Genomic DNA, 25,841 nt, shown 5'->3' with positions numbered 1-25,841 from the left:
TAAAAATCTTCTAATACAAAATTAATTTTGCCTTAAGCTTTTCTGTATTTTTCCTAAAAGTACCGCCTGCATTTTTCATGAGCACTGAACTGATGAACACATTAATACAAGGGCAGCTCCAGTTTTGCACCAGATCTCACTGTCACTTGTCTTCAGTACCCAACACTTGTCTTTAAAGTCTAAAGTGTTGATTTGCAAAGACCTTACTTCAGCCCTAGCCCATCAGAGAGGAAAGTGGCTGGCTTGGGCTCACGGATAATTCGTTCAGTCTCTACTTTTAAAACTAAAAAGAAGCCCAAGGTGTAAATAACATGCCTCTCTTGCAGTGTGGATCTTGCCATGCCCCACTGCATCGTGTATGGCCAGGTGTGGAGGACAACACTCAGAGATCTGTGGGTGGGATCTGCGTGGTGTGGAACAGCTGCACACACAGCAGGGCTCAGCGTGTGATCATTCAGACTTTGCTATGTGCTCTGCAAGGGTTCCCTGTCCTCCTCCTGACACCAACTCTTTTTTTAAAATTTTTGATCTCAGAAGAACAGATATGCAGCACGATGATTTAAAAAAACCACACCAGGTTATACTTCATTAAATGGCACACGACTGCATAACTCTGCATAATGGGGCAGCACGTGTTTGTCTGTGTGAGTTGCTTTTACAGCCTGTAATTCTAAATGTTGTCTGGACCTCATGGTGTGTTCAGTGCATGTTGGAGAAACAGCTGCCGGCTTTGATTTTCTTTTGAAAACAACAGTATTCATTTACAGTCTTAAAAAATTAATCTCTCAGCTTACCTTGTTAGATGCCTACTTAATTCATGAACTTCCATTTCAGAGCTTTTAAATTCATTAAGCTCTTTTCGAATGGCTGCCTGCAAAGGACAAAGAAACTCATAAATGTATAAATGAGAGAGATCAAAATAAGGTCACTTTGTTCTCAAAACAGTATATTAAAAGAAAAGCAGAGAGATAACATTATCAGAGAGACAAAGACAAACATAAAGACTTTAAAATGTGAAAAGGAACAGAGATAAGCATGTTCTAAATCTCATAAAGGGAAGAGAGAAATGCTTTGGTGGAATGGCTCGATTTGAAAACATATCCCAGACAATGCAGGTACAGAACCCAATTCTGGCTTATTATGCGAACAATTACATGTACAAAATCCAAATTAGCACAAGCATGAGAAAAAAAATGTGCACTGCAGTTTATGAAGCACTGTGATCTGTTCCACAGCTGGACTGTGACTAGACCGGGCCCAGATCCTGACAGACTTGTGTTTGAGATGTCTTCTGCCTTTATTGGTTCTGAATTTTCCTCAGGTGATGTTACCTAAAGCTACTGATCTTACTTGGGAAGAAAAGAGGCTTCCTGCCCTCTACTCTGCCTTGGGCTGTGCCCCTCTGCCCTGCTCCTCCCTTCTGACCCTGCTGTGCTGTTTATTGAAGTGATTTGACACATTAACCCAGCAGAAAACCTGCCATGGCATGGTGGCATTCAGCCTCTGTGGCTTGTCTGTGAGGGGAAAGAAAACCAGGGGGCACTGGCAGGAAGAAAAATACTGAAGAATAAAAACCAGAGGGGGTGACTTGGAGAGACTCAGCTGCATGGTAGAGATGGTGCTCAGCAGAAATGGCTCAAGTCCCAAGCTCAGAGTCAAGACCTCTGACAGCTCTGTGATATTTATTGCTCACAAGTGGTTTCACTGTGAGCATTTAGAGGGGATGTACAAGGTGTCTGCTGTGGCCAAACACTCCCATAGGTCTGAGGTGTGTGCACTGCCTTTCTGTGTGATGCTGAAAACATTAGGATCAGAGGTGGAAAGGGGGTGCTCCAGTAAGTGGTACTCGTGTCTGCCAGGAATTTTCCTCAGTGAAGGAAATCTAAACCAGTATGAGTAGCCAAGCCCAAAACAGGACTTCTGCAACAGCCACTGCTGCATTCAGCAACTACCTTTGCTTTGACAAACCCTAAGTGATGGATTTTGCAAGTTTTTTTGTATAGAAAAGGCCTTTCTGCTCCTTCTCCACAGCTTTGGTTTCTTATTTCCCTTATAAGTTCCTGTCAGGCGCTGCCTCATCCATCAGGACAGGGTGATGGCTATGCAGCAGCTCCTAGGCTGCCTTCAGCAGAGCAATCTGCTACTGAAGTGACTGTGAAGGAGGCCACAGGGGTGGTTGACTCCCACAGGGACTGAGATCTATTCCCCCTTCCATCCCTAATCTCTTGGAGAGATGCAGAAATGCCCTTTTCCTTCCCCTAAGAGTCAGACCTGCTAAAAACAAGCTCTGACTGAAGGCACTTCCCTCCACACAGCACACAGAGCAAGATTTACTGGCAAACAGAAAAACCTATTGCTAAAATCTGTTTTTGCAGTAAATCTAGTCTGTGCTGACCAATGAAGACAGCTACTGAATCACAGCTCTGGAAGAAAATAATCCTATCTAGGATGATGCAGCTTTGTTTCAATTTGTCTGGCTATTTTTTTCCGACAGTGGACATAGCGTTGAGGAAAACCAGGTCACCTGTAGGACAGAAATCAAAATACTGCCCACAGGACCCAAAAACCCCCAATTTATCTGCTCCCTTATGCCATAAAAGGCATTAATATTAGAATGATAAACATCTCTTCTTCTGATGGTGCTTTGCTGAGAAAAGGTTAATTTGAAGGGCTTAATCCTTTACTCTGACTACTGAACTTGCACATGCATTATAAAAAAAGAAGAAGTGACAAATACTCTGCCTTAATACTAAACTCTTTGCTAGGTTACATTTAATAGTGGTAGTTAATACCAGAGACATAGGATGAGAGATTAAATCTCCATGCCCAGCTGAAGTTTCTCCATGCCTTTCATCCCAGACAGGGATCTCTCAAAGGCTGTAGAACCAGTCGGGAGATTTATTCCCTCCCTCATCTAATAATTAGGAGAATAAAGCTAAGTCAGTTGACTAATATCTTGTCAAACTTGGTGAGGTAAAATAAGAAAAGCTAATTTAACCCAGTATATTATGGTCTATGGACATTCCTGAGAAAGCTTTTCTTTTTTTTTAGATCCTTTTATGCTACATTAACTTCACCAAAGCTAAACTGAAAAAATCCCTCTATCAAGGGGGAGAACAATGTCAGAAAAACGATACAAATCCTTTGGTTCAATTATACAAGTATAACAGGCTGTCCTTTGTGAATAAAACCAAGAGTACCAAAAATGCACCATAAATGTGTGGCTGGAAACTCTGCTAAAGCTCGAAACATTGGACATCATGTTCTCCATTGCTGAATGAATAAGTTCCATGGCAAAGAAGTAGTCAAGGCCTGAATTCAGTTATCTGAATGTCTTTAAAATTAAAAGGTCATCATAGAGTGACTATAAGGTTCATGAGTGAATCATTGAGCCTCATAGTCCTTGCTTCTTACAATGTCCATAAAATCCTTTAAATATTTTTCCTGAGGTCCCATTAAGACCCTCAGAATGTGACTGGTATAATTTGCCAGCAACTTAATAGGTATTAATGCCATCAATGGCAACACCAGAGCCACTATTTAGTGGCAGTTCCACCAGTGCTCAGAGGGCAGTGCCATCAATACCAAAGTGTGCCCTTTTTTCCATCTGCAGGTCTTCTGTGATTTCAGGTCAGTGCTTAAAATACTCTGTGGCAGAAATCCTGAGCAAATACCCCTGTTGTAACACACTAGAGAGAAGTGACTCTGGCTTTGGAGGGATGGAGGTATCTTTGCCAAATTGACCTGCTGGCATTTTCACACCCAAGCCTTTCCTGTCCTGGCACAGCCGTTCTGGCACACATTCCTGTCTCACTGCTCTGCTAAGTCTTGCCAGAGCTCTCAGCTGGCAGCATAATGTGGTAAGACCAAAACCAACAAACAAATAACAGGGCTGTCATCAAGACCTTTCCTCAAGGGGCTTGGGATTCCTTTCCTCCTGGTTTCCATGCATATAGAAACTTTCTTGCCAAAGATTTGTGCTTCAAACAAACAAACAAACAAACAAACAAACAAACCTCATGAATGGGAAAAAACCACAGGTGTGTTGGAAAGGGATGGTAGATGCTTATTCCTTGACAGCCATGGGACCTGTGGGACCCAAGGGATGCTGTTTGCCACGACATGCTCTGGCTGTTTAGGCCATGGCTCTCCCAGAGTTGCCCCCCTTACTTTGTCGGCGGCTGTGAGTCGTGTCCAGGGTTTGTCTGCCCTCCTGTCGTAGTCCTGCGCGTCTGCCACTTCCACGTAGTCACTGAAGCGGATGAGAATCTTCCTCTCACGTAGCTCTTCTACTGTGGGCCTTTGACTCAGCTGCAGGTTTGAGGAAGGAGTGGAAAAAGACATTAGGACTTTGCTTTTTCCCTGCAGAGTGCTGCTAGAGGATTTATTTTACTGCAACCACCATGACGGTAATAAGAGGGTTTGGACATTCCCAGTGCTTTGTTTTTGTCTGCCTTTCATGGAATCGCTACCTGGGAAATGCCCTCTTGTTATAAGACCTTGAATATCATCTCACCTTGCTGCCAGAGCAGCCCACGGTTCTTTGGGAAGCTGCTGTGGCTGGAGACCACAATTCCCAGCTGAGGTTGATCACCCTTGGCAGAAATGAGATGTAAGGCAAGGAAGTCTCCTAGTGCATTGATGCCCCAGGAAGAGACAAAGATCACAACACTGCTCTAAAATGACCTGCACAGGCTGTGCACTTTCAGCCTTCTGCTGCTGTTGTCTGTACTTTTGTACTGCCTGGGAAGAGTCAGGCCAAGGCGTGGAGTGGCTCCTGCCCTGAATTACAAAAGGTGAAAACTGACTTTCTTTACCATTCTGATATTCTGCAGACCTGTCCTTACCTCCAGAAAAGGCAGGCAGGATGATTAGCGCTCATTGAACTTTTAACTGTATCTATTGACAGCTGTGGTTTGTATCACAGCATATTTGATTATTAAAATTTTATGTTGCATACTACAAGCCAAAAGAAATGGCAGTGGTGGATTGTATCATGTCAGGAAAGCATCTTCATTGTTTCAAGCATTTCTTTCAAATTCCACAGCAGAATAGGCAGCCACAGTAAAAAACTCCTCTTAAATTAGTGTCCTGATAGCACACGTGTCACACAGCCAGTTACATGGGCAGGGACAGCAGTTGGCTTTCAGAGATCAATTCTCCTTGGATGCACAGCATGCTGGTGAATGTCAAAAGCAATTACACAATCGTTTCTGAAGGTGCTACATAAATGTGTGCATGTGGCTGTAGATTAGCAGAAAAGTTTCACTGTTAGAGTAGAACATTTGTAACCAGGATACATCAGGAAAAATAATCCTGATAACAATTTCCTACAGTGCATCATGCTCTTCCCACTCACTCGAAATAGATGTGCTTGAAATACTTTACCCTTGTGAAGGGTCTAAATATTTAATAAAATCCTTGAGATTCTATTCTGCAACTTTATGCCCCTGAATCCACCTTTCTTCCAAATTAAGTATCTCAGTTCCCTGCATTTCATCTTCCAGGGAGAATTAAGATTTAAAACAGCCAGGTTACTAAGGGAAGGGTGAAAAATCCCTCCTTTCTTCAGCACTTGGGTGGAGCTCCACTGCCCTATTCTGCATCTGGCTGTAAGCCTGTGTGCTTGTTCTTGGCACGGTTGGTTGTCTTCCTCTTCTCTGTTTAGAAAAGATGGTTGTGATGAGAGGCAGCAGTGGGGCTGTTCTCCTTACATCCCTGAGCATGCACACACAAATCGGGTTCAAACACCTCATGTGGAGAGTCTGCAGAGCTGCACTAATGTCCTGCCTGTGAGATGCTCAGGAGAACGGGAATGAGGATGGAAAAAAGATGCACTGACTCTTGTGCCAGTGCTCCTGCTGTGAAAGAGTCCTGAAATCCATGGCTGGTATCACATAGTTCATGTGTAGCCATAAATCTACATGTATTTCCATATATAAATACATGCACACAAAATATATTCAGTACATTAAACCAAAGTGCCAATCTGATCATGCTAAGTGTAACGAGAGAGACAACCACGCTAAGTCATTTTCAAAAAGCCATTAATTAAGGGCTACATTATTTGAATGGTTAACAACTTTCTCTGCCTTCTTCTCATAGCATTGCAGAGATTTCTTGTGACCTTCTAGATGTGAGAGTCTTGCAGTATGTTTGGGCTGCCCAGAGCTCCCTTAACTCTTGAATAGCTGGGGAACCAACTTTGCAGGACAGACTGTAAGCAGCCCCACTGCAGGTGTCAGTTCAGTGTGTGTCCATGCTGAGGGCACAGCTCATCTGAGATCTCACCTTGCAGTTTATTTTTATGACCTGTGAGCTTTGGTCTCTTGGGTCTGAACTGCTTAATGCTGCAGAGTCCTTATCAAGCAACACCTGAGAACAAGCTCTTCTAACAGGCAGAAAGAATTGGGCACATTCAAAAATTACAGGACAAGGACATGGCCAAGGGCACCATGCAATTGTCTGCACAAGGTGTGGTGCTCCTAGCAGGGAGAGGGGTTCTTACTGACTCTTTTAAATTTGCTTCAGTTAATGTCAAAAGGATGTATGTGCATGAGTGTGTCTGGACTTTTTCTGTGTGCAATACCTGGGCATTTACATTTCTATTTACCTATTTGTGAAGATCTGGGAGCTGAGGGAGCAGGGTAATTCTATGGTGAGTGACTAATTATATGAGTGTGAAGCAGGGTAAAATTCTCTTTCAAAATAAATGGATTTGTATTAATGCAAGAGCAGTAAATGAGGACAGGACCTCTCATGCCTTGTCAAAGGAGGTCAAATTTACTTCTGTATATTCTGGAGCACTGTAGATACAAATGGGCATTTTCCAGGCTTTGATACTAAGAAAATTTGAAAGGGAAGGTGTAACACATCCCCTTTGTCTGTGGCATATGAAATGAAGCAAACCCAAGCACTCCCACCAGGTAAAGTGGAGGGGGACTTACTGTTGCTGGTCTGGTCTTGGGATTTAGTCAAATGCAAAATGCTAAGTTTGCCCCACTTCAGTCTCAAGGAAGCTTATCTTAGCATGTCATCATTGCCTGCTCTGTTTCCTCATTAAAATGTTACAGTTGTTATTTAAAGAAGAAAACAAACTGAAAAATTACAAACCCTAACCAGCAGCACCCCTCCCCCTCCTTTGCTTCCCACCTTCTGCAGTAAAGACTTAGGAGCAGGATGTGATGAAAATGCCCTGAAGACCTTTCCTTCTGACTATAAATGCAGTTTATCCAAATTAGCCACTAACCTTTTCTTCTTCTCTGACCTTTCTGCTCCCTGCTGCCTTTCTCTCACCTCTCTCTGATGAGTCCCACCTCTCTCAAGAGTTCATTATTTTCAACAGCCTTTGCTGATGCAAGCCAGTGAAGGTCAGTTAAAGAAAAGCTTGATCATCTTCAAGCACGGCAGACATTTCCCAGAGAGGCACCAGTGAACAGAGCATTTAAATTGGACTGGGGCAAGAATTTAACAGGAGCAAAGATTTCAGATTATGGTGCCGATTTTAAGAAACGGCCACACCTCTTCAATTTGATAGTCAGTATTACAGCTCTGAGACATCTCCTTTTGGAGCTAGACCTCTGAGAAAAATAAGCTATTGGCAGTGGGGGGATAGGAAGCAGTAAACAGCTCTGGGGATTGGGAAGCATGGTGGAAGAGAAGAGAAGAGAAGAGAAGAGAAGAGAAGAGAAGAGAAGAGAAGAGAAGAGAAGAGAAGAGAAGAGAAGAGAAGAGAAGAGAAGAGAAGAGAAGAGAAGAGAAGAGAAGAGAAGAGAAGAGAAGAGAAGAGAAGAGAAGAGAAGAGAAGAGAAGAGAAGAGAAGAGAAGAGAAGAGAAGAGAAGAGAAGAGAAGAGAAGAGAAGAGAAGAGAAGAGAAGAGAAGAGAAGAGAAGAGAAGAGAAGAGAAGAGATCTATTCTACCTTGCAAGTGATTTGTAGCATGTTCTGTTAAGCCAGGCTACGAGTCTCTCTCTGTAATGGAAGTCCTCAGGGGACATTCAGGCTTGTGTTAATTGCCTTGGTCCTTGGCCAAGTTTGTCATGGTTCAGAGAAGATACGTTCTTGGTAGTAATTCGTGGGGGCCCAGATCTCCCTGTGGACGTGACCCATCTGCAACACTTCCAGAGGGCTTCTGCACATTAATATTCTTTGAATGGGCTGGAGGTCAAGACCAGTGCTCAGAGAAAAAAACCTTCCTAATCCACATGTGCCTCCACTCCAATGACGCAAGCCCGCGTGCCCAAAGGCGCTCGGTGGGCCCGAGGGGCAGGGAGAGAGAGCACGGGGGGCTGGGCATCCCAGGTGACAGGCAAACATGCTTCCACTCTCCTTCCTCAGGCAGGAGGGACACGAGCTGCTGAGAAACTTAGCCAGCAGCATGTCCTTCACTTTGTTATTTGAATGGTAGCTATTCCTCACCCCAGTTAATGTGGAACTAGATGAGTTGGAGAGGATGGAAAATGCTAAAAGGAGTAGCTTGCTATAGGTCACCTGATTTCTTTATAATGTTGTTTTTTTTAGAAATTGCCTGTCCAGATGATGAATTCAACTGGATATTTATTGCTGACTTTAATAAGGCACCTAGACCTAGCAAGGTAATCTTACTTATTACAACATGTCATGTTACAACTTATCATCATAACATTGTAACAAAATGTCAGTGCTGACAGAACTTTAAGAATAGCTTTGTTATGGATGGAGTGGGTTCTTCCCTTGGAATTGGAATGTTGCCACCAAAAAACTGGGGACAGTAGCAGTTTCTGTAGTGCAAGGTCAAAAGTCTCATCAGTGGCTTCTACAGAACCCATCTCCCTTCTTATATCCCAACTACACACGTTTCCCAAAGAGGCAACATGGCAGAGTTTCCTCATGCCGAATTTACCCTGCGGGCTCGTGTGTGCTTGAAAATTCAGTGCAAACAGCAAGGGCTGCTGGGCAACACACTTGCTGTGCTCAATTAAACTTCTGCTTGATCTGGGGTTTAAAATCCTTTGGTACTAAGACTTCAGTACGAACTGACAGAAGGAGCTTGCCACTCTGCTGTAAACACAACGACACATCTGGGACAGGCTCATGAAAGACACAGCTGGGGAATAACAACTATTTTTGCAGGATTCACTCAGTGGTTGGCATTTCTAGTTGTTATCTAAAACACTTGCACACCTTATTCACTTCTTTTCTCGAGTGATTTCTGAGCTTTTATGATGATATGTTTGGTAGGTGAGAACAAAATCTATTGTTAGATCAGCCCTGCAGTTCTTTCATTAAAATTGCATGTGTCACTAGAACAATTTACAACAGTTTAAAAAGGTGATCCAAATCAAACAATTTTGTTGTGTTGCTATCAACCTCAGAAATGTGGGGGAGAAAAATCTTTACTAGAGAGGAAGCCAAAAAATAGACTAAAAGGACCATGAACAAGGGTATGAACATTAAAAACCAAATGCCAAGGCCTTGAACTGATGCTCTCTTCCCTGTTGTTCCTGCATAAAAGTGCAAACAAAGCAAGAAATTTCCCAGAAAACTGCTGAGGTTTTAGGGAGCAGACACTGATGTGAAGCAGTGACAGCCTGGGTGCTTTATCTGAGCTGTGGCCTCTGCCTGTGACAGATGATTCCTGTGCTCTGCACCTTTCCTACAGGACAGTGAAGGATGGGAACCGTGTGGCGATGGCGCTGGCTCAGTCAGCGTGCCCTCACTTCTTAGGCAGCACATTGGGTGTGGGGAGCTTTGCTCTGTATCTATTACAGCTGCTCCTCAAATGGCATCAAGCTCTGCACTGGATTCCTGTACATGTTTACCCTTCAATGTACAGGGAAATTGAAAGTCTGGTAAAATGGCATTTCCAGCCTTTGAGCAGAGCCTCAATCCCATGAAACATCTGCAATGCAGTTAGAATCTTTTCTTTCAGGCAGTGCTAAGGGGGAATGCAAAATCATCCCTGTCATCGTGGTGAGGAATAGAAGCGTTTTACAAACAATATTATGGCTCTCTAGCTCCTGCAGACAACAGCAGTATCCCCCCACTGGTGACCAAGAATTCTGCCTATTTACATGAACTGAGAATAAGGCGTGAGATTTTTAACCATGGTAGAAAGCAATTAAGTTCTCAGAATGTAACCTTTCCACATATATTTAGAGACCTTTCCTTGTTATTATTTATACCATGAAAGCTGTGATCACATAGGTAAAAAAAACTAAGCCATCTAAAATTGTACAGAAAGGGAATGGTGCTGCTTCACAAGTATGTGAGTTTTTAGAGGGCTTTCTTTACCCTTGTAGATAGGAAATACAGAAGTGCTGAAAGAAAGTTAATCTGCAATATCAGGATGGATTGTTCACTGTGTATGTTTGGGCATCCGTAGACATTTATGCCAGCTGCAAAACTGAATGTGTACATCTGAAATGACTGTTCTTCAGTTTTAAGAGTAAATGACTTTTGAATCAAGCGATGCTGTTTTGTTTGTCCTTCCCTGCCAATACAAGATTGTTTTCCGCACTATATGCTCTTTCATAAATGCTTGTCTCTATTTAGTTTAAACGCCTCAATTGACAACCTCCCTTTCCAGAAAATGTTTAGCATCCAGTTTCATGAGGGTTTTTTTGGTGGAATTTTCAAATCAGCATTGCTTTAACTTTGCTCTCTGTAATGACTACAGAAGCCATTACATTTACAAGAAGCACTGGTCCTTGTAAATGCTGATCTCTGTCCTTCACTGTTCGAAACTCCTCCAGTTATGAAGACTGGATTTTCTTTTTTCCTCTTTGAAATGTTACCAGCAGTAGCCTGCAAAGTGGTTTCCTTTGCTCTCTGTGGACTTGCACCCTGCAATATTGTTGATGTCTTTTAAAGATTTTTTTGTAAGACTTGTTTCACACTCTACTTTTGAAAATGGTGCTGAAGAAAAGGAAAAAGGCAAACAGCTGTGCAGTAGGGAGAAAGTTGCAGCAGTGTCATAACAGGATCAAAGTTGCTTCTCACCTTACGTGTTAATCTTCTCTTAATCTCTCGTTTTTCCTCCTGCTCCTCTTGCTCATTCCGGGCTGTAAAAGATTTACAAGGATCTCAGACTGTGGACTCATCAGGCATGCACCGTTTGCAACAAAATAAGCCTTTCCATCAGTAAGTGTATTAATGTTTCAGGACCTCTCTGATGCACAGTATGTCCCTCTGGGGCTGGTGAACCTCCTTGATCCGTAGCTACTGCGCTTCTTCACACGCCTCATAAAACATCTACAGCTTCCTTCCTTTCCCTGTGTTGGCACCTCTTCATGTGTGTCACTTTCTAGAAGGGCTGGGCAGCAAGCCAGCTCTTCAAAAAATGTTATCTCCCTGCCCACAGGCCCGGTGGCCTCAGGGGGCCCAGCTACGATAGGGTTGGATTCTGCAAGGTCAATGGTTGGAAAAGAAACACAAGCATTTTTTTTTTCCATCTGCAGAATAATTTCTTGCAGCTACTTTTTGGAGATAATAGAAAAAAACCTTTGTAAGAGAGGTGCCAGGCAAATTGTGCAACTTCCCATGGCATGAGCGGAGTTAAGGAGAGTGTGTCCTTCCATCATGAGCCTTGAAAGTATCACACTGGAGCATAAAAGCTCATCCCAGGTCAATTAATTTCAACAATAAGCCAAAAGATCACGTGCTTCAAGTTCTTACCAGGGCATGCCTCAACTCTTCTCCCTCAAGAGCTCAATCACATTAGAGTACACTAACTCTTCTTCAGCTTAGGAGCAGGCTGACATGCATTGTCTTTGCACTGACTTTTACCAAAAGTCACTAAAATCCCAGGCTTCCAGATATTTAGCATCTTGATCATTCAGGATCTGTCTCCAGTGCTTCACTGATGGCTGAACTGCTCTTTACTCCAATCATGCCAGCACATAACAGGTGAGAGCAAACACAACTCATCAGCTTTTGCAGTAAGTACTCTGTGCCCCTGCTGGGATCCAGTGTTTGCTCAGCTAGGACTAGCTCAGGTAGGAATAACTCTGCAGGGGACATTATGGACCTCAAAGGCCAGCTGAGGATAGGTGCCTTGAATTAAATTGTTAAACTTTGGACTGCACTAAACTCAAGGGGGCATCCCACATTCCTCTCTGCTGATCCTGCAGATGGAGGAGGCACCTCTTGCAGAGCAGCAGTAACAACCCACAGCCCTAGCTTCTTCAGCTGTGAGAGCACAAGCCAGCACTCTCACTGGAAAACTGCAGCCTTCCCCACACAGAAATGAGATCTAAAGTTTAGAGCCCACAGAAGCCTCTGAGCAGGTGAGGAGGGCTAAGCTGGAAACCAGGTTTCTCACTGCTCAGGACAGACAGACACTGACTTCAAGGACAGACAGTGCTATCACTGACTTCAGCAGGACTGGGAAATCTCCACCAAAGTGGACAAAGAACCTGTCGATGTTATGGTGTTTCACACTACACTTCTGATCTTTAAGTGCCATTTTACCAAAAATACTGCCTGTATTTTCAGAAGGAAGGAAACCAGTAGGGACTAAAAAGAACACAAGACAGCAGGGAGTTACAACTGTCTTTTCAAGCAATCACTGGAGTATCTACACTGATAAATATGATTTGCCTCTTTCCGTCCCTACTGGGCTGGATACTCCTCTAGCAATTGATCCTCTAGCAATTTTTTCTTCCCTTTGTGTCTTAAATTTGGAGGAGCTGGTCCTGCAAATGCTTGCTTTCAGACACAGCACTAACTAAAGAGAATCCACACAGAGTCAAGGTAGAACTGCAAGCAGCCAAGGAGTTTTATATAAAACTTAGTAATGGCTGTTCACTTTTGTCCTTGGCATCTGATATTTTTCTCTTTTCCTCACTCTCAGCCCAGCCAACCACTTTCAGAGACAGCCAGGCAGGCTTAAGACTTCAGGCAGGTAAAAGCTGGAAAATAGGAATACATTCTCCTTCAAAACAAGAAAGTGACTTTGTTTTAGCCTATTTCTTTGAAGTTAAGTCATGCCAATCTTGTGAAGCTACAGAACTGATGCTTTATTTCATCTCATGTGTTCAGGAGATTCTCTGTTTCTCTAAACCTGTGTGTCAGGGTGATGTAGGTGCAATTTTCACTACTGATCTTGTGCCAGTGTGAAATGTCCCCCAATACCATTTGAGGCATTCAGAACCTACCTAACCATAAATTTGCGAGGAATTTATGCAACCCTGAATGTGCCAGGCTGACAACTGGATTACTTTTATCCACCTGTGAAGTGGCACATGGGTAGTGCATGATGGGGGATCGAGGCACCTTTCCCTATAGACTTGGACAGCAAGTACAGCTGCAAAGTGTTCTTTAGTCTTCAAACTAACCCTGCAGGCCTGGACTCCTCCCACTCCATGCCCTTGACCTAAATATCTAGAGTCAGTATACTTCAGTGAAGGAGATCCTACAAGAACCAGCTGTCTGTCTGTGCTGTTTCCTTGCTGTGGCTGCTGTGATTCCACTGTTGCTATCAGCAAGAAGCAGAACTTGGCAATGGATGCTTTGCCCTTGTAAAGATAACTCATAATTATTGCAGTAGCACAGACCTAGGAAGCATTCAATTCATGTATAAAGACTGCTTGTCCAACCACATTTTGCCTCATTTTTTCCCCATCAGCATGGGCAGTAATGCAGTTACATGTGTAATAGGAACATCATGGTACCAGACACAACATTTTCATCAGGGAGATTTCAGCTTTAACTGCAGAGAAAGTCCTGTTTAGTCTACTTGAGAGCTTGGTAGGTTTTCTTTTGTGTTTGTGTGTGCTCTGGGCTGGGCTTTCACAAATTGCTTGACCTGCTTACGCAGAGAATTTACAGTCTTTTTTTAGCACTTGCTGAGCCTCTCCCTACACTCCATTATATTTATTATAATGCTCCTTCTCAGAAGTCTAGAGAAATGACAAAAAATGACACACAAACCAGAAAATATTTATATTTACTTGTTGAAGTGTAGAGTATGTTTATGCTTTCTTTTTTAAATTATGTGACAAATTTAATTTTTTTCTTTCCTGCTGTGGTTCACCGAAAGTTGGAATGCCTTGGAAATACCACATTACTCTTTCCTGTAATTAGGAAGCTGTTAGTTTACCAAGACACACATGTTTGGGGCAGGTCTGTGCTAAAGCAAGCTAAAAAATTCCATTTAGGAAATACAATATGGTTCTGGAATCAAGGTATTATTTTCAAACATCCATGCCATTCAAGAGCCTTTATTCAATTAAAAAAGAAACTGGTGTTACTCAAGGGGTAATTCCTCTGACATGTAAGACACCTTTAGGGCCCTCTGTGACTGCTGTGCTTGGCGATGTGACCTTTAGGAATGTCTGCAAGGCACCCAGCCCTGGAGATGCTGCTCTCTGATGATGCTGGTTCAAAGCAGGTGCCCAAGATGCCACCTCCACCAGTGCCAGGGCAGTGTTTGCTGGTCATGCACCAGTGCCAGGTGGTGCCTGATATGTGTTTGTTCAGAGGTCCCAGGATGACAACTTGAGCTGCCAAAAAATTGGCCTCTGTCTCTCTGTGCCTGAGCCTGACATCAGTCACGTCGCAGGTCCCCCCTTCTCCAGCTGTTCTGCTATGCCCCTGGGATACAATCACAGCTGGATGTGCCAAATATTTCCCCAGGTTCTGCCCCTGCCTTCCTCCAGCAGCCAGTCACCAGAGTTAGGAGCAGACAGAAGGAGTACAGTTATTAAGAGAGGGCTGGTCCCAAACAAATGGCTTTTCCAGCAGCCTCAGGCTTGCCCACGCTGCTCTGCTGTCCAGTCTTTTCTGCTCTTTGCATTCACAGTGGTGCCTCTCTCTCTCTCTCTCTCTCTCTCTGACTGCCATGTGTAACAACATCAACAGATGAGAAGACCCTGCTGGGCATTAACACTATAATTAATCTGCTAAGAATTTGATTTTGAAGTATTTGAAAAATGAATTCTGCTGATTTTCAGAGAATTAATCTTCTGCTACCACATTTTTATAATTCTATACAATGCAGCTATTCGAACAAGAGAAGGTGAATTACAGACCTACCTAAGGAGACATTATGTATAAGATACCATTTTGGAATACTTTTTTCTGTGGTAATTTTAAAAGATTTTCCTGGAAATATGCATTTACTAACTTAAAAGGGGAAAAACTTGTTTTTTGGGTTTTTTTTCTGTTTCTAAATTAACAACAACAATTAGATAAACAGCTTTTTTTGTTTTTCATATTCAGAACACTTCCATGCAAGTAAAGAAACTATACTTTCTGTTCATTCATGAGGTTATGAAAGTTGGACTCGGTCCAACTTCCCTTGAAATCAGTGGCAATGTATCTACTAACTTGGTTCAGGATTTCTGAGTGGTATTTTGTCCCTTTAAAATAACATGGGCTGAGGATCTACCAGCAAATTTTTGGCTGATTTAAAGGGAGCGTTTCAGGGGAATAACCCTGAGTCACACTGGATTCTTTTTTAAATTGAATAAAGGCTCCAGCTAGCATAGATTGCTGTGAAGATTTTTAGGAAAGCTAATTGAACTATATCCTAATGTCTTTACTAACTTACAATGGGATGCTCATCTCTATAAGTGCTGCACAAAGGAGGCTTTTCAGGATGTCTGACCCCCTGTCTGGAATGTCATTCAAGACCTGGGATTTTTTCCCTTTAGGTTGTTTATTCTTGTAAATTTACTGACTCTGATTTGAAAGAACTGTTTCTGCAGATCTAGATGTTGTTACAGACCTTCACGCTTATTTGCACTTAGGATGCCCTTTATTATTTTTAATTATTATCAGTGATGCTTACAGAGAATAGCTGATGCTTATAAAAAACACCAAATGTATATGAAACCTAACTCAAATTATCTGGTTTCAGGTTAAATGTCAGCAGAATCAGGACTTACGTTTCAGTATGTTCCTCTGCTCCAATTCTTCAGCAGTCGGCCTCTGGCTCAGTCGTCTGCGAAAAAAGCCCAAGATCAGTTTTTGGACCATATCATAGTCTCCTCAGTTCTCTGCCTTGAAGAGTCACTTTGGGGTGTGAAAGGCAGAACAGAAAGCACTGACACTGCTCCATTATGTACTTGGTTTGCCTGGACCATGCGTGACACACACCATGCTTCTCTTTCGCAGTTTCCTCTGTTTCCAACCCACGAAAGACAAAATATGTTATGTCATCTTAGGCATGACTCTCCCACCCCTACCCCAGGCAGAGCTGCTGAAAGCTAAGCCACACAGATGTCTCCACTTAATTTCCTTCCCTCCATGCCTTCTTCCTGACTTGCACAAGTTTTTCTAGCTAGGATCCAGCTAACCCTCTCACTGCTCTCTCGCCAGCCTCCTTGCTGCGCCCCGTTGGTTCACACAGTGTTTGAACACACAGACACAGAAAAACAAGGGACTGTTTGGCAGCACTGAGGGCAGAACAATAGCAACCCTCCTCCTCCTCTTGTGGCTTTTATTAAATCCTATATTGAAGGATCAGTGTAGCTTGCTAGTCAATCTGTCTGTAACAGGGTCAACAAACCCCACAATCTAATTACAAATGGGGGCTCTGTACATAGGAATGACCTAAATATTCAGAATACAGAGCAAGCACAAAAGGGTCTTTGCAAAACAAAGAAAACCAGAGAGATGACATCAGAAGTCAGCACTGTTGGGCATCCTCATACTTTTATCCAAGTCAATGGGTGTTTTGTCAATGATACCAGTGACACGACAGAGCCTTCTCTTCCTTCAGACGTGGTCACTCAGAGACGTTTCCAGCTTGAGGGCCCCAGTCTCTGTCAACTGGACCAGCTTCCCTGTGAGCAACTGGTTACTGGGCACTGATAGGAAATGATAAGAATGCTGCATGGCTTCATCTTCTGCAAGGAATGGTCCCCTGACTCAGCAGCTCCCTGAAATGGAGCTGGCCCTGCAGGGCTGGACGAGAGATGTCTGACAATGGCTCTTCACCACACAGGAACTAAGATGCTTAGCACATGCATCCCCAGCCTTCTCCAGGGCCAGGAGCTCATGTGCCAGTTCTAGACCCCTGCCCCTCAGACTGTGTGCAGAGCACAGGGCTGAACAAGAACTGGGTAGGAGCCCATCTCCCACACTAGCTGTCTGAAGGTAGAAACTTTACAGGCACCTGATTTTACAGTCTGAAGATTAGGCAGTAGGAAAAGCTAAGGTATTCTAGTAGTGGAACAAAATCTTAATTAGTCCTTACAGTGCAAGTAGTAAAGCAGCACTGGAGGATGAAGAAGGTCATGAATAGAAGCCATTGAGGTTCCTGGCCTCCAGTGCCAGTGTCTGCTTTAATCTCCATGAACTCCTGTTACATGCCCATTTCAATCATCCTTTGGGACTGACTGAGCCTTCTCCTGCTCCTTCATTTTAAGTCCCTCCTTGATGAGCTCTTCATATATACCCAGCCCCTTCGACAGCCCTTCCCTTCCAAGCTCTCCCAATTATCTCTTTTCATGGTCTGTTGGTCATTTAATTTAATTCCTTATATGATGTTACAGTGACTTCTGTCCCCAGACTATTGGGGCTTACAAACACCTCCACCAGCTCCTCAGAACAGCATCATTTAAGCTCTTGTTTCTTGCCACCTAATTTCTAGGCTTGCCAGATGTTGAACAGCTGTTAACATCTCTGTTAATCTTTGAAAATCTTGATACTAGTTACAGATAATGTATATCAAGAAACACAAGCAGCTCTTGCTTTATTACTATGGCTGCAAAGACACAGTTTCTTTTTTTCCACGCTTACTTTCAGTGCACCATCTCTAGCATGGAGCTCTGACCTTGGCAAACATCAGTGGTGATAGCTCCCCTCTTCTGCCATCCTTCCTACCCTGCCCAGAATAAAAAGTTGTTAATGAAGCCCACCTAGCTTGCACAGGTTGATTTCAGTAGTTTGATTGCTGGCTTGCTGCTGTGCCTTATTTAATTTAACATCACAGGGGCTGCATGAGGCAGTCGGGAGGCCACAGGTCAGGAAGAAGGTGTCTCATTAGCAGCACAATCAGATTAAATGGGAGAAAATGGAGGTGAGGGAGGAACCTGGTGCCTCAGCAAAGAATGGATCTGCTTGTGCAAACTGTAAGGATGGAGGGAGATGTGTGGTGCTGCTGTTGATCAGAAAGGTAACTCCAGCTGTTTCATCAGACAGAGTAAGTGCACGTGTGTGACCAAGGAACAGGGGAGACAGACCTCAACAAGTAACCACCTCTAACAGCACTTTCTGTATTTAAAATGTTCATGTGTGAAGATGCCTCACCTTCACTGTGCCATCCATATGCTTCAGGCATTCAAGAGGACAGGAAGTGTTTTGTAATTTGTGCTTTACAATGTATTGCTTGGTTTATGCTTCATACATTTTGGCAATATCGATTACAACAGTTTTGCAAATATACTGTGATAAAGGTTTTACTACAAAGGAAAGTTTCCTAAGATTTATGGTGACATAAGGAAAGCCTTGCTGGAATTTCACTGAAAAAATAATATCCAAATGAGTTTGTCAGTAAAAACCACTCACATTTACAAAGATAAACTTGACAGCAAACCAATTTTCTGAATTAATTCTCTGCATGATCAAATGCATCACGTTCCTTGTGCTAGACAGTAAGAACTGAGCAGTTCTTCATAAGGACAGTGTAGTGAGGCTTATTTTGTTGGGTGTTTCTATTTTTTTTTTTGCTTGTTTGCTTGCCTTGAATTTGCTCTGGGCTGGGCTGGTCACATTATGGCAGATAAGTAGGAGTTTGGGGCCGGAAGGGACAATCATACAAAATCAATCGCTGTAGATCTAAAATATTGGCTGGTGTGGGTGTAATCTCCTCAGGGATCAACAGGAAAGAAAGGCAGCATTTTCAGTGATGGATGCTACTGTTTGGACCCTCCCCAGCAAACTGAGAACTCAGAATGAAAAGTTTCTGCTCCATGTGTCAGTATTCGGCAGGAGCAATAAAAGGAAAAACACGTCCTTGGGCGTGACAAAACACTTAAATGAAGTACACAGCGCTGCTGACTCTGCTCTGGAGTGTGGCCACTCCCCAAGGGCTCTCAGGCCAGCAGCCAACCCGTTGTGGGGCCTTGGCTCAGATTTTTGCAGCCCTTTTGTCTGACAGCACCTTTGAGGCGAGATGCTCCTGGCTGCCTAGGCTGTCCCCTACCAGGAGTCATGGGTTTTCTCTCCTTGATCTCTTGTTTTGCTGTGGATGAGCTCCAAGAAAAAGCTGGTTTATGCCATCCAGCTTGTTGTTGTGTGAACAGGATGATGTGGGGCATGTGTCTTCTGTGAACCAGGAATTCATCTTTGCCCCTGTCCAGAGGACAAGAGAATTTAAGAGCCTAGTGTGGATCACATGCAAGTATAATAGCCGGATATAATACAGGGCTTGCTGGAAAATGATTCCCCACCCACTTGACAGACTTTTATTAACTGTGAGTGTTTGCAGACACGGAAGGCAGAACTTAGCAGCTCTCCAGTGCTTGAATGGTGACATCTGGTGTGTGGGAGCCATGAACAAGACTGGTGGACATGACAGGGCACACAGCAGGATGGTGAGATGTCCAGAATATCCCCAAGGCATCTCTGAGCCAAGTCACGCTCACACAGTTGTTCCTCATGACTTAAGTCACCCTGATGTAAAATAACTTCTGAGCACAGTGGGGCATAACCTCTGGAGCAACTCCTGAATTTATTCTGTATGTGCAAAAATCCTTAATCAGCAGCAACTGGGCTCATACTACCCTAGACACTGCTCTAACAGAGCAGTAAATCTGAGCTGGGCACATGAGAAGCCAGCTGCTAAAAGAACTACTTGTCATGTTGCTCTTTAATTGACATAAATGAGCATGACTGAAGCCAGTAGAACTGCACTGATTTACATCAGCAAAATAATTCCAGATGAGGAAAATTCAATCTGAATAAAGAGTCTTAATTTACCTCGCCTTTCCCAATAATAATAATAATGCCGATAGCAAAGAAGAATTAACCAAGTAAAGGCTGTCAGGGGTTCTTTGCACTCCCATGCCATGTACAGAAAATTCAGAGAAATACAGAGGAGAAGAAAATCTTGTATTTGTTTCTAGCAGTTAACTGTTAGCAGAGGGCAGGAATGAACTACCTCCTTCCTTACCTCACTGCACAATGAGCAAAAATCATTGTAAGCCTGGAGGTTCACTTTCTCTGCAGTGACAGCCTTGGTTTTGCCAGCCAGACTGTAGAGTCTACAGAGGACTATCATTCTCCTAAACAGGATTTATAAAATGGGATTAAATGCAGTTTTATCAATGAGTGAATAAATGGAGAGTATATTAAATAGAAAATCCCTACCCAAAGAAGCAAGTGTAACCGTTTTATACCAATAAAATTCTTGTACTAGACTCCATTAGATGTTCGCTAATCTGTAGGATTATTACTTTCTTTAAACTCACTCACAGGTAAGCGTGACAAGTCTCCTGGTATCAGTCATGATCATACTCCATATAACTCCTTTTCCTGAGAAATTAGGGTAATAAAACCATAAGGAGTGTTTGCCACGACTCAGTTATCATGTAATGACTGCTCTCCACTTCCCTGTTGATTTAAAATATTCAGCCTCTGGGAGATGGTGGTGCTTCTGCAGCTATAAAGAAGCCTGTGGCAATGACTAAAGCAGACCAACGTGGGCAGAGATGCCAGTTCATCCCTAGGAAAATGGGTGAAACACCACTGGGATGGTTTAGCAGAGAACCAGTTAGACAATTTTGGTAAGAAGTGTTTGCTTTTGGTGAAAGTCTAAAAACTGCTAAGTATCAGTTGAAGATAAAAGTACTTTCTGACAGTCCCTTACTGGCAAGGTACTACTTCTGCCTTAGTATCCCAGTGTGTTCCCTGGACTTTTAATTGTGTTCCCCTGACATTTGATCCAGGATGGCTACAACAGTCCCATAACCCTGAGGAGAGAGGCAATGCTTTTGCTCAGCATTAGTGTACTGCAAGAAGTACAGAACAATCTGGAATGCGAGCCAACCAAATTATATTTCCCATAACACATCTGCAGTTGTGTTTCCAGCTGGGCTCTACAGGAAAATCAGATTTACAACTGAAATTATTCAGACTTTAATTCAGGCTCTAAGCAGTCATTTACTACCCCCCAAAATTATCCTTATCCCAGACTTGATTTTGTGTTGAGAAACAGTTTCAATACAGATTTTAAAGCTCCGATTAGTCTAGATTGCAGTGAGGATTTTTGGGAAAACTAATCAGCAAATTTTCTGCTTGCTCAAACATCCGTGTATAGTGAGAAATATAACCAAGCTGGCTCTTTGTTTAAAACTCTTACAACTGACCAATTTGTTTTCCCATTCTTTAGATCATGTGAATCTATTCTTGAGTCATGCCTCAAATAATGCCATTTTTTCTGGTTCAGCTCACTGAGGGATTGAATTATTATGACTTTGATTTATTCTTTGGAAAGTTACAAGCTTCCTGAGAAAGAACTGCCTGCCCAGAGCAGGTCTCCTGGAAAAAGAATATCATATTCGAAATGTAGATTTTAACAATTCATTATGTTTGCATAATGTTAAAATCTTGTTCATCATCTATGGAACAAATTTCTTTAAAATACCCAAATAAAGCAGAAATATTTTGGGCCATGAACTCTCTATTTCATTAAAAGAAATGAAGCAATGACTAGACAGCCCTATAACTCTGACTAGCATCACTGTTGATAATGACATACCTAGGTCATCACTCTTCCATTAGCCCACTATAATAATGCAGACAATTGCATTTTCCCAAGGAATGACTTAATTTCTTTTCTAAAGATAATGCCAAGCAGTGATAGACACACAAATCCAGATTTTGTCCCCATGTTCAATAACACTAACTGGGTGATGCATGCTGGTTTGTGGAACATTGCAAGACCATGCCTCACACCTCAACCTCCAAAATGGAGCCTCCTCCATTTAATTACTGTGCTGTTCCATTAACATCAAAGCTCTCAGCCAAATGCTGGCTGTTCACATAAAATACAATCATGTAAGTTCAAATGATTTAAAAAAAAAGGCACAGCTGAATTAAGACAGTTATACCACACAAGGTTTGCAGCATTACTTCTCAAATCTCTTATCCCTAGTCCCAAGAACAAAATATCCAACAACTGCAGTAGGAAACAAAGAACAATCATTTTTAGGAGAGGGAATTTATTAAGTATCTAATTCAAGAATGTATTTTTGGAACAATAAGAATGGGATATTTTTGAGTACTAGAAATCCAGAGTGAAAAATGTACTAAATGCTGGTTGAAATCTAAAGCATGCCAGAAAAACCAGATGGATGTTAGGACCCATTGTAATAGAGGAAAAAATGTTCTAAAATGTTAGTGATTGTCCTTCTGTTGTCTATACAGCATTGTGAGAAGACACTTGCTTCACCAAATGTGATAATATTGAATTAAAAGCTGATTTTACAAAGCTACAGATATCATAATTCACAGTTCAAGGTCAATCTGTAAATGACTTGAGTAAAATGGCACCAAAAATAATCAATCTGAGCTGAACAGATATGCTTGCTGTCTATAGGCATTACTGAATGGTTTGTTTTAAAATCTCTCTACAGTAATATTGCTTTGTATCTGTGAACAGATATACTTACAGCAGTGAATAAAGTTAGTTACACTCTTAAGAGCAAAGCCATCTCCAAGCATGAGCCAGAAGAGCAGAATCTCCTTCTCTATTGGAATTTTCCCCACCCTGGGGAAAATCCCCACCTGGCTTCTGATGCTCAGGGAAGCTTGGATGTTGGAACATATTTGATATAGGAATAAAGCAGTTATTCCTCTGTGTATGGGGCATGGCCTTGGGATGGAGACAAAAAGCAATGCTTTAGGTGGGAAGAAGTTCTGTGGGAGCAGGGAAGAAAACACGGAGGGAGGCTGAGGGGTGACAATGAAAGTACAGCCCCACTCCCCAAAGCTCTTCACCTTTTAAAGCCCCAGTGATCTTTGCTCTCTTTGATCAACACTCTCTGCTAAGGATCCTCTTCTGAGAAACCTGCTGCCACAAACTTAAATGGAACCTACCCTGAGAAGCAGCTGCTGGCTCTGAGGAAGGGCTGAGGGCTGAAACACATCATGGAGGAAGCATCTTCCCTGTGCTTAGTTAGTTTGAGGATCAGACCCCCTGATGGGCCTCTGTGACCACAGTGACTGACATCACCTGTGCATTAGCAGGTATGTAACACTTCCAGCACTGCCAACATGGAATTTGTTTAATGAAAAAAGCAGCAGCACCTTATCTTATTCACATACGCACTAACACAACTGTAACCCTAAAATATCAAGCCAGAGACATTTTAAACATGTAAACAAACCAACTTTGCTTGGCAGTCCAAGTAATCTGTGACCATCATGGAAAATCTCTATCCAAAGTGTAAAAAGCTGTTCATTTTCAGGAAGGAAATCTGGATGGGGAGCTTCACCAGCAAGCTGATGTCAATCTCAACATACACACAGCCAACTTAATCAAGTCTCCTCTGTTACTACAGCAGCTACAGACCACTCAAAGTACAGAGAGAGGAATTAGCATTGAATGGTTTGGGTTGGAAAGGACCTTAATGATTATCTCGTTCCAACTCCCGTACCATGGGCAGGAACACCTTCCACTAGACCAGCTTGCTCAAAGCCCCATCCAACCTGGTCTTGAACACTTCCAGAGATGAGGGTACCCCAGCTTCTCTGGGCAACCTCTTCCAGTGTCTCACTAGCCTCACAGAAAAGAATTTCTTACTAATATTTAATCCAAACCCGCTGTCTTTCAGTGTAAAGCCATTCCTCCTTGTCCCCCTTTTTACATGCCCTTGTAAAAAGTCCCTGTCCATGTCTCTTGAGAAGCCCATTTAGGCAATGTAGGGCTGCTCTAAGGTCATCCTGGGGCCTTCTCTTCTCCAGGCTGAACAACCCCAGCTCTCTCAGCCTGTATCACATACATCCCCTGACCACATTAGTTTGTTGCAGACCATTTTACCAGTGCCATCATGAAGAAAGGCAAATGAACAATAGTGCAAGAATAAAATTCTTCTCCAAAAAGGCACTTTACACTGGTGATGTAAAAAATAAAGCAACTCACATCCTTTCTGCTAAATGAATCAAAAGCTAAAATACTCAGTGACTTAGAACAGCCACAATATAGGAACTCTAAATAAAGGCTTTTTTAACAGAAATTGGCAGTGTTAGTAATTCAAAACCACAATAATTCAGTTTCTAGTAGAAAAGATGCATAGGAAATAGCATGGTGCCCATACTTTGTCTTCTTACTGAAGTGGAAAATTTCTGGAAGTAAACAAATTTGAGAGCTTTAAGAGCAATTAACTATTTTGTGACAGAGGGATTTCAGTTCCCCAGATTGTGAGATTTCAGATCCCCAGACTTCATGAAAGGCAGGTAATAAACAGTAGTAACTTTTTGCAAAGGGCTGTGCCTAAAATATTCACTTGAAGATTAAGAATTAGGGCTGGCTGAAATGTTTGTGACAAACTAAAATTGCTGGAAAATTGAGTTCTAGAAGGTCAGAAACTATCTGCAAGGTGAGGTCAAACCTAGTGAGTAGTTTCAGCTGAAAAAAACCAACTCACTAGACACACTTTTCTCAAAAACAATAAAATTTAAAAAGCATAAAAAATGCACTAGACAATATTTAATTCTGACCTGAAATGCTAGCTTTCAGTGTGTAATAAAAAAATTAATGATGCCTGTACTTGCTATTTTTAGTCAGTTTTCCCTACTCCACTTGTTAATTATTTTGTTCCATTTGAGCACCAAATGCAAAAAAATCCATTATTTAGCCAAGTCCAGTAGGCACAATTCTCCTTCCAATAACTGCTACAGTGACTCCAAGTGCAAATCTACTGAGGTGGATTACAAGAACTATCTCCAGCATCTGCATTGCAAACTTCAGTGCAGGTGCCTTGGTCATTCCTCAACATTTAAGGGGATACCTGCTGGTCAGACCAGGTCTTTGCACGTTTTACAACATTGATTCCTTTACATCTGCATCACCAGCTGCACAATAATTTCTCATCTTTCTAGAGAATGTCATGTTTCACCACCCTATCCAGAGATTTGCCCACTGTACAAATTCCCAGCTGGTGTGTATTTAACACCTTCACTGCCAGAGCCTATTTCTGCCTCTATGCATTAGCAAAGGTCAAAACCAATTTTTAAAAAAATCCTAGCATCTCCTGGAACATCAATGAAAACATGCAGCACCAGAGATCGAAAATAGCAAAAATGTCTAGCTTTAAAAAGGAACACAGATGAAATTATTTCACCTGGTTAAAATAAAAAAACCCCATGCCGTCAGAAATGGCATATTTGTATTTTGAAAAAATATTAGATACAATTATTCCACAGTTATATCATCACCTTTAGGTTCAATCTAGTGGTCTAAAAGCATGACAAAATATTTTTTACCCAGGAGAATTCTTCTCCCATCTGCCTTTTCTTCTCTGGAATTTACTGAGATACACATAATTACCTGGAGGCTAAATTTGGACTACAAAGTGATAAGCTTTTTTTCTGTTGTTGCTTTGTACATATTTCCACAGCAAAACAAATGGAATGCTATAAAGAGGCTTATCACATCAAATAGGGAATTAGCAGTGGGAATCAATAATCTCCAAAGTAACAAAGATCCTATTTCCAGGCAAATACACTTAACTTCAAAATAAACAATCCCCCCTGGAGAAGAAAAGACTTCCAGAGGGACATTCAAACCCTCTGTGCTATGTTGAGCAGGCTGCAGCCTTTCTCTTTGTCCCCTGCGTAGTGTGACATCAGCTCTTTACATTTTCTCCCTCAAGTTTTGAGAGCTCAGTTCTGCACCCACTGAAGTTTCT

The 25,841-nt window shown here is 42.4% G+C and overlaps 1 protein-coding gene across 1 annotated transcript in view; it reads right to left on the bottom strand.

The window, feature by feature from the left end:
- Positions 1 to 790: 790 nt before the first annotated feature.
- The window catches only part of PHACTR1 (phosphatase and actin regulator 1), a gene marked incomplete at both ends in the record, with an annotated part of 292,048 nt that continues 266,997 nt past the window's right edge, over positions 791 to 25,841 (bottom strand). The window contains 4 exons of the mRNA XM_084206533.1: positions 791 to 871; positions 4,171 to 4,311; positions 10,981 to 11,042; positions 15,870 to 15,925. Coding sequence (XP_084062659.1) covers positions 791 to 871; positions 4,171 to 4,311; positions 10,981 to 11,042; positions 15,870 to 15,925 — 340 coding nt within the window. The remainder of the gene's footprint in view (positions 872 to 4,170; positions 4,312 to 10,980; positions 11,043 to 15,869; positions 15,926 to 25,841) is intronic.

Source organism: Fringilla coelebs, assembly GCF_963513975.1.
Source record: "Fringilla coelebs genome assembly, chromosome: 1".
Classification (NCBI taxonomy): domain Eukaryota; kingdom Metazoa; phylum Chordata; class Aves; order Passeriformes; family Fringillidae; genus Fringilla; species Fringilla coelebs.
This window is presented reverse-complemented; position numbering and strand designations above follow the sequence as displayed.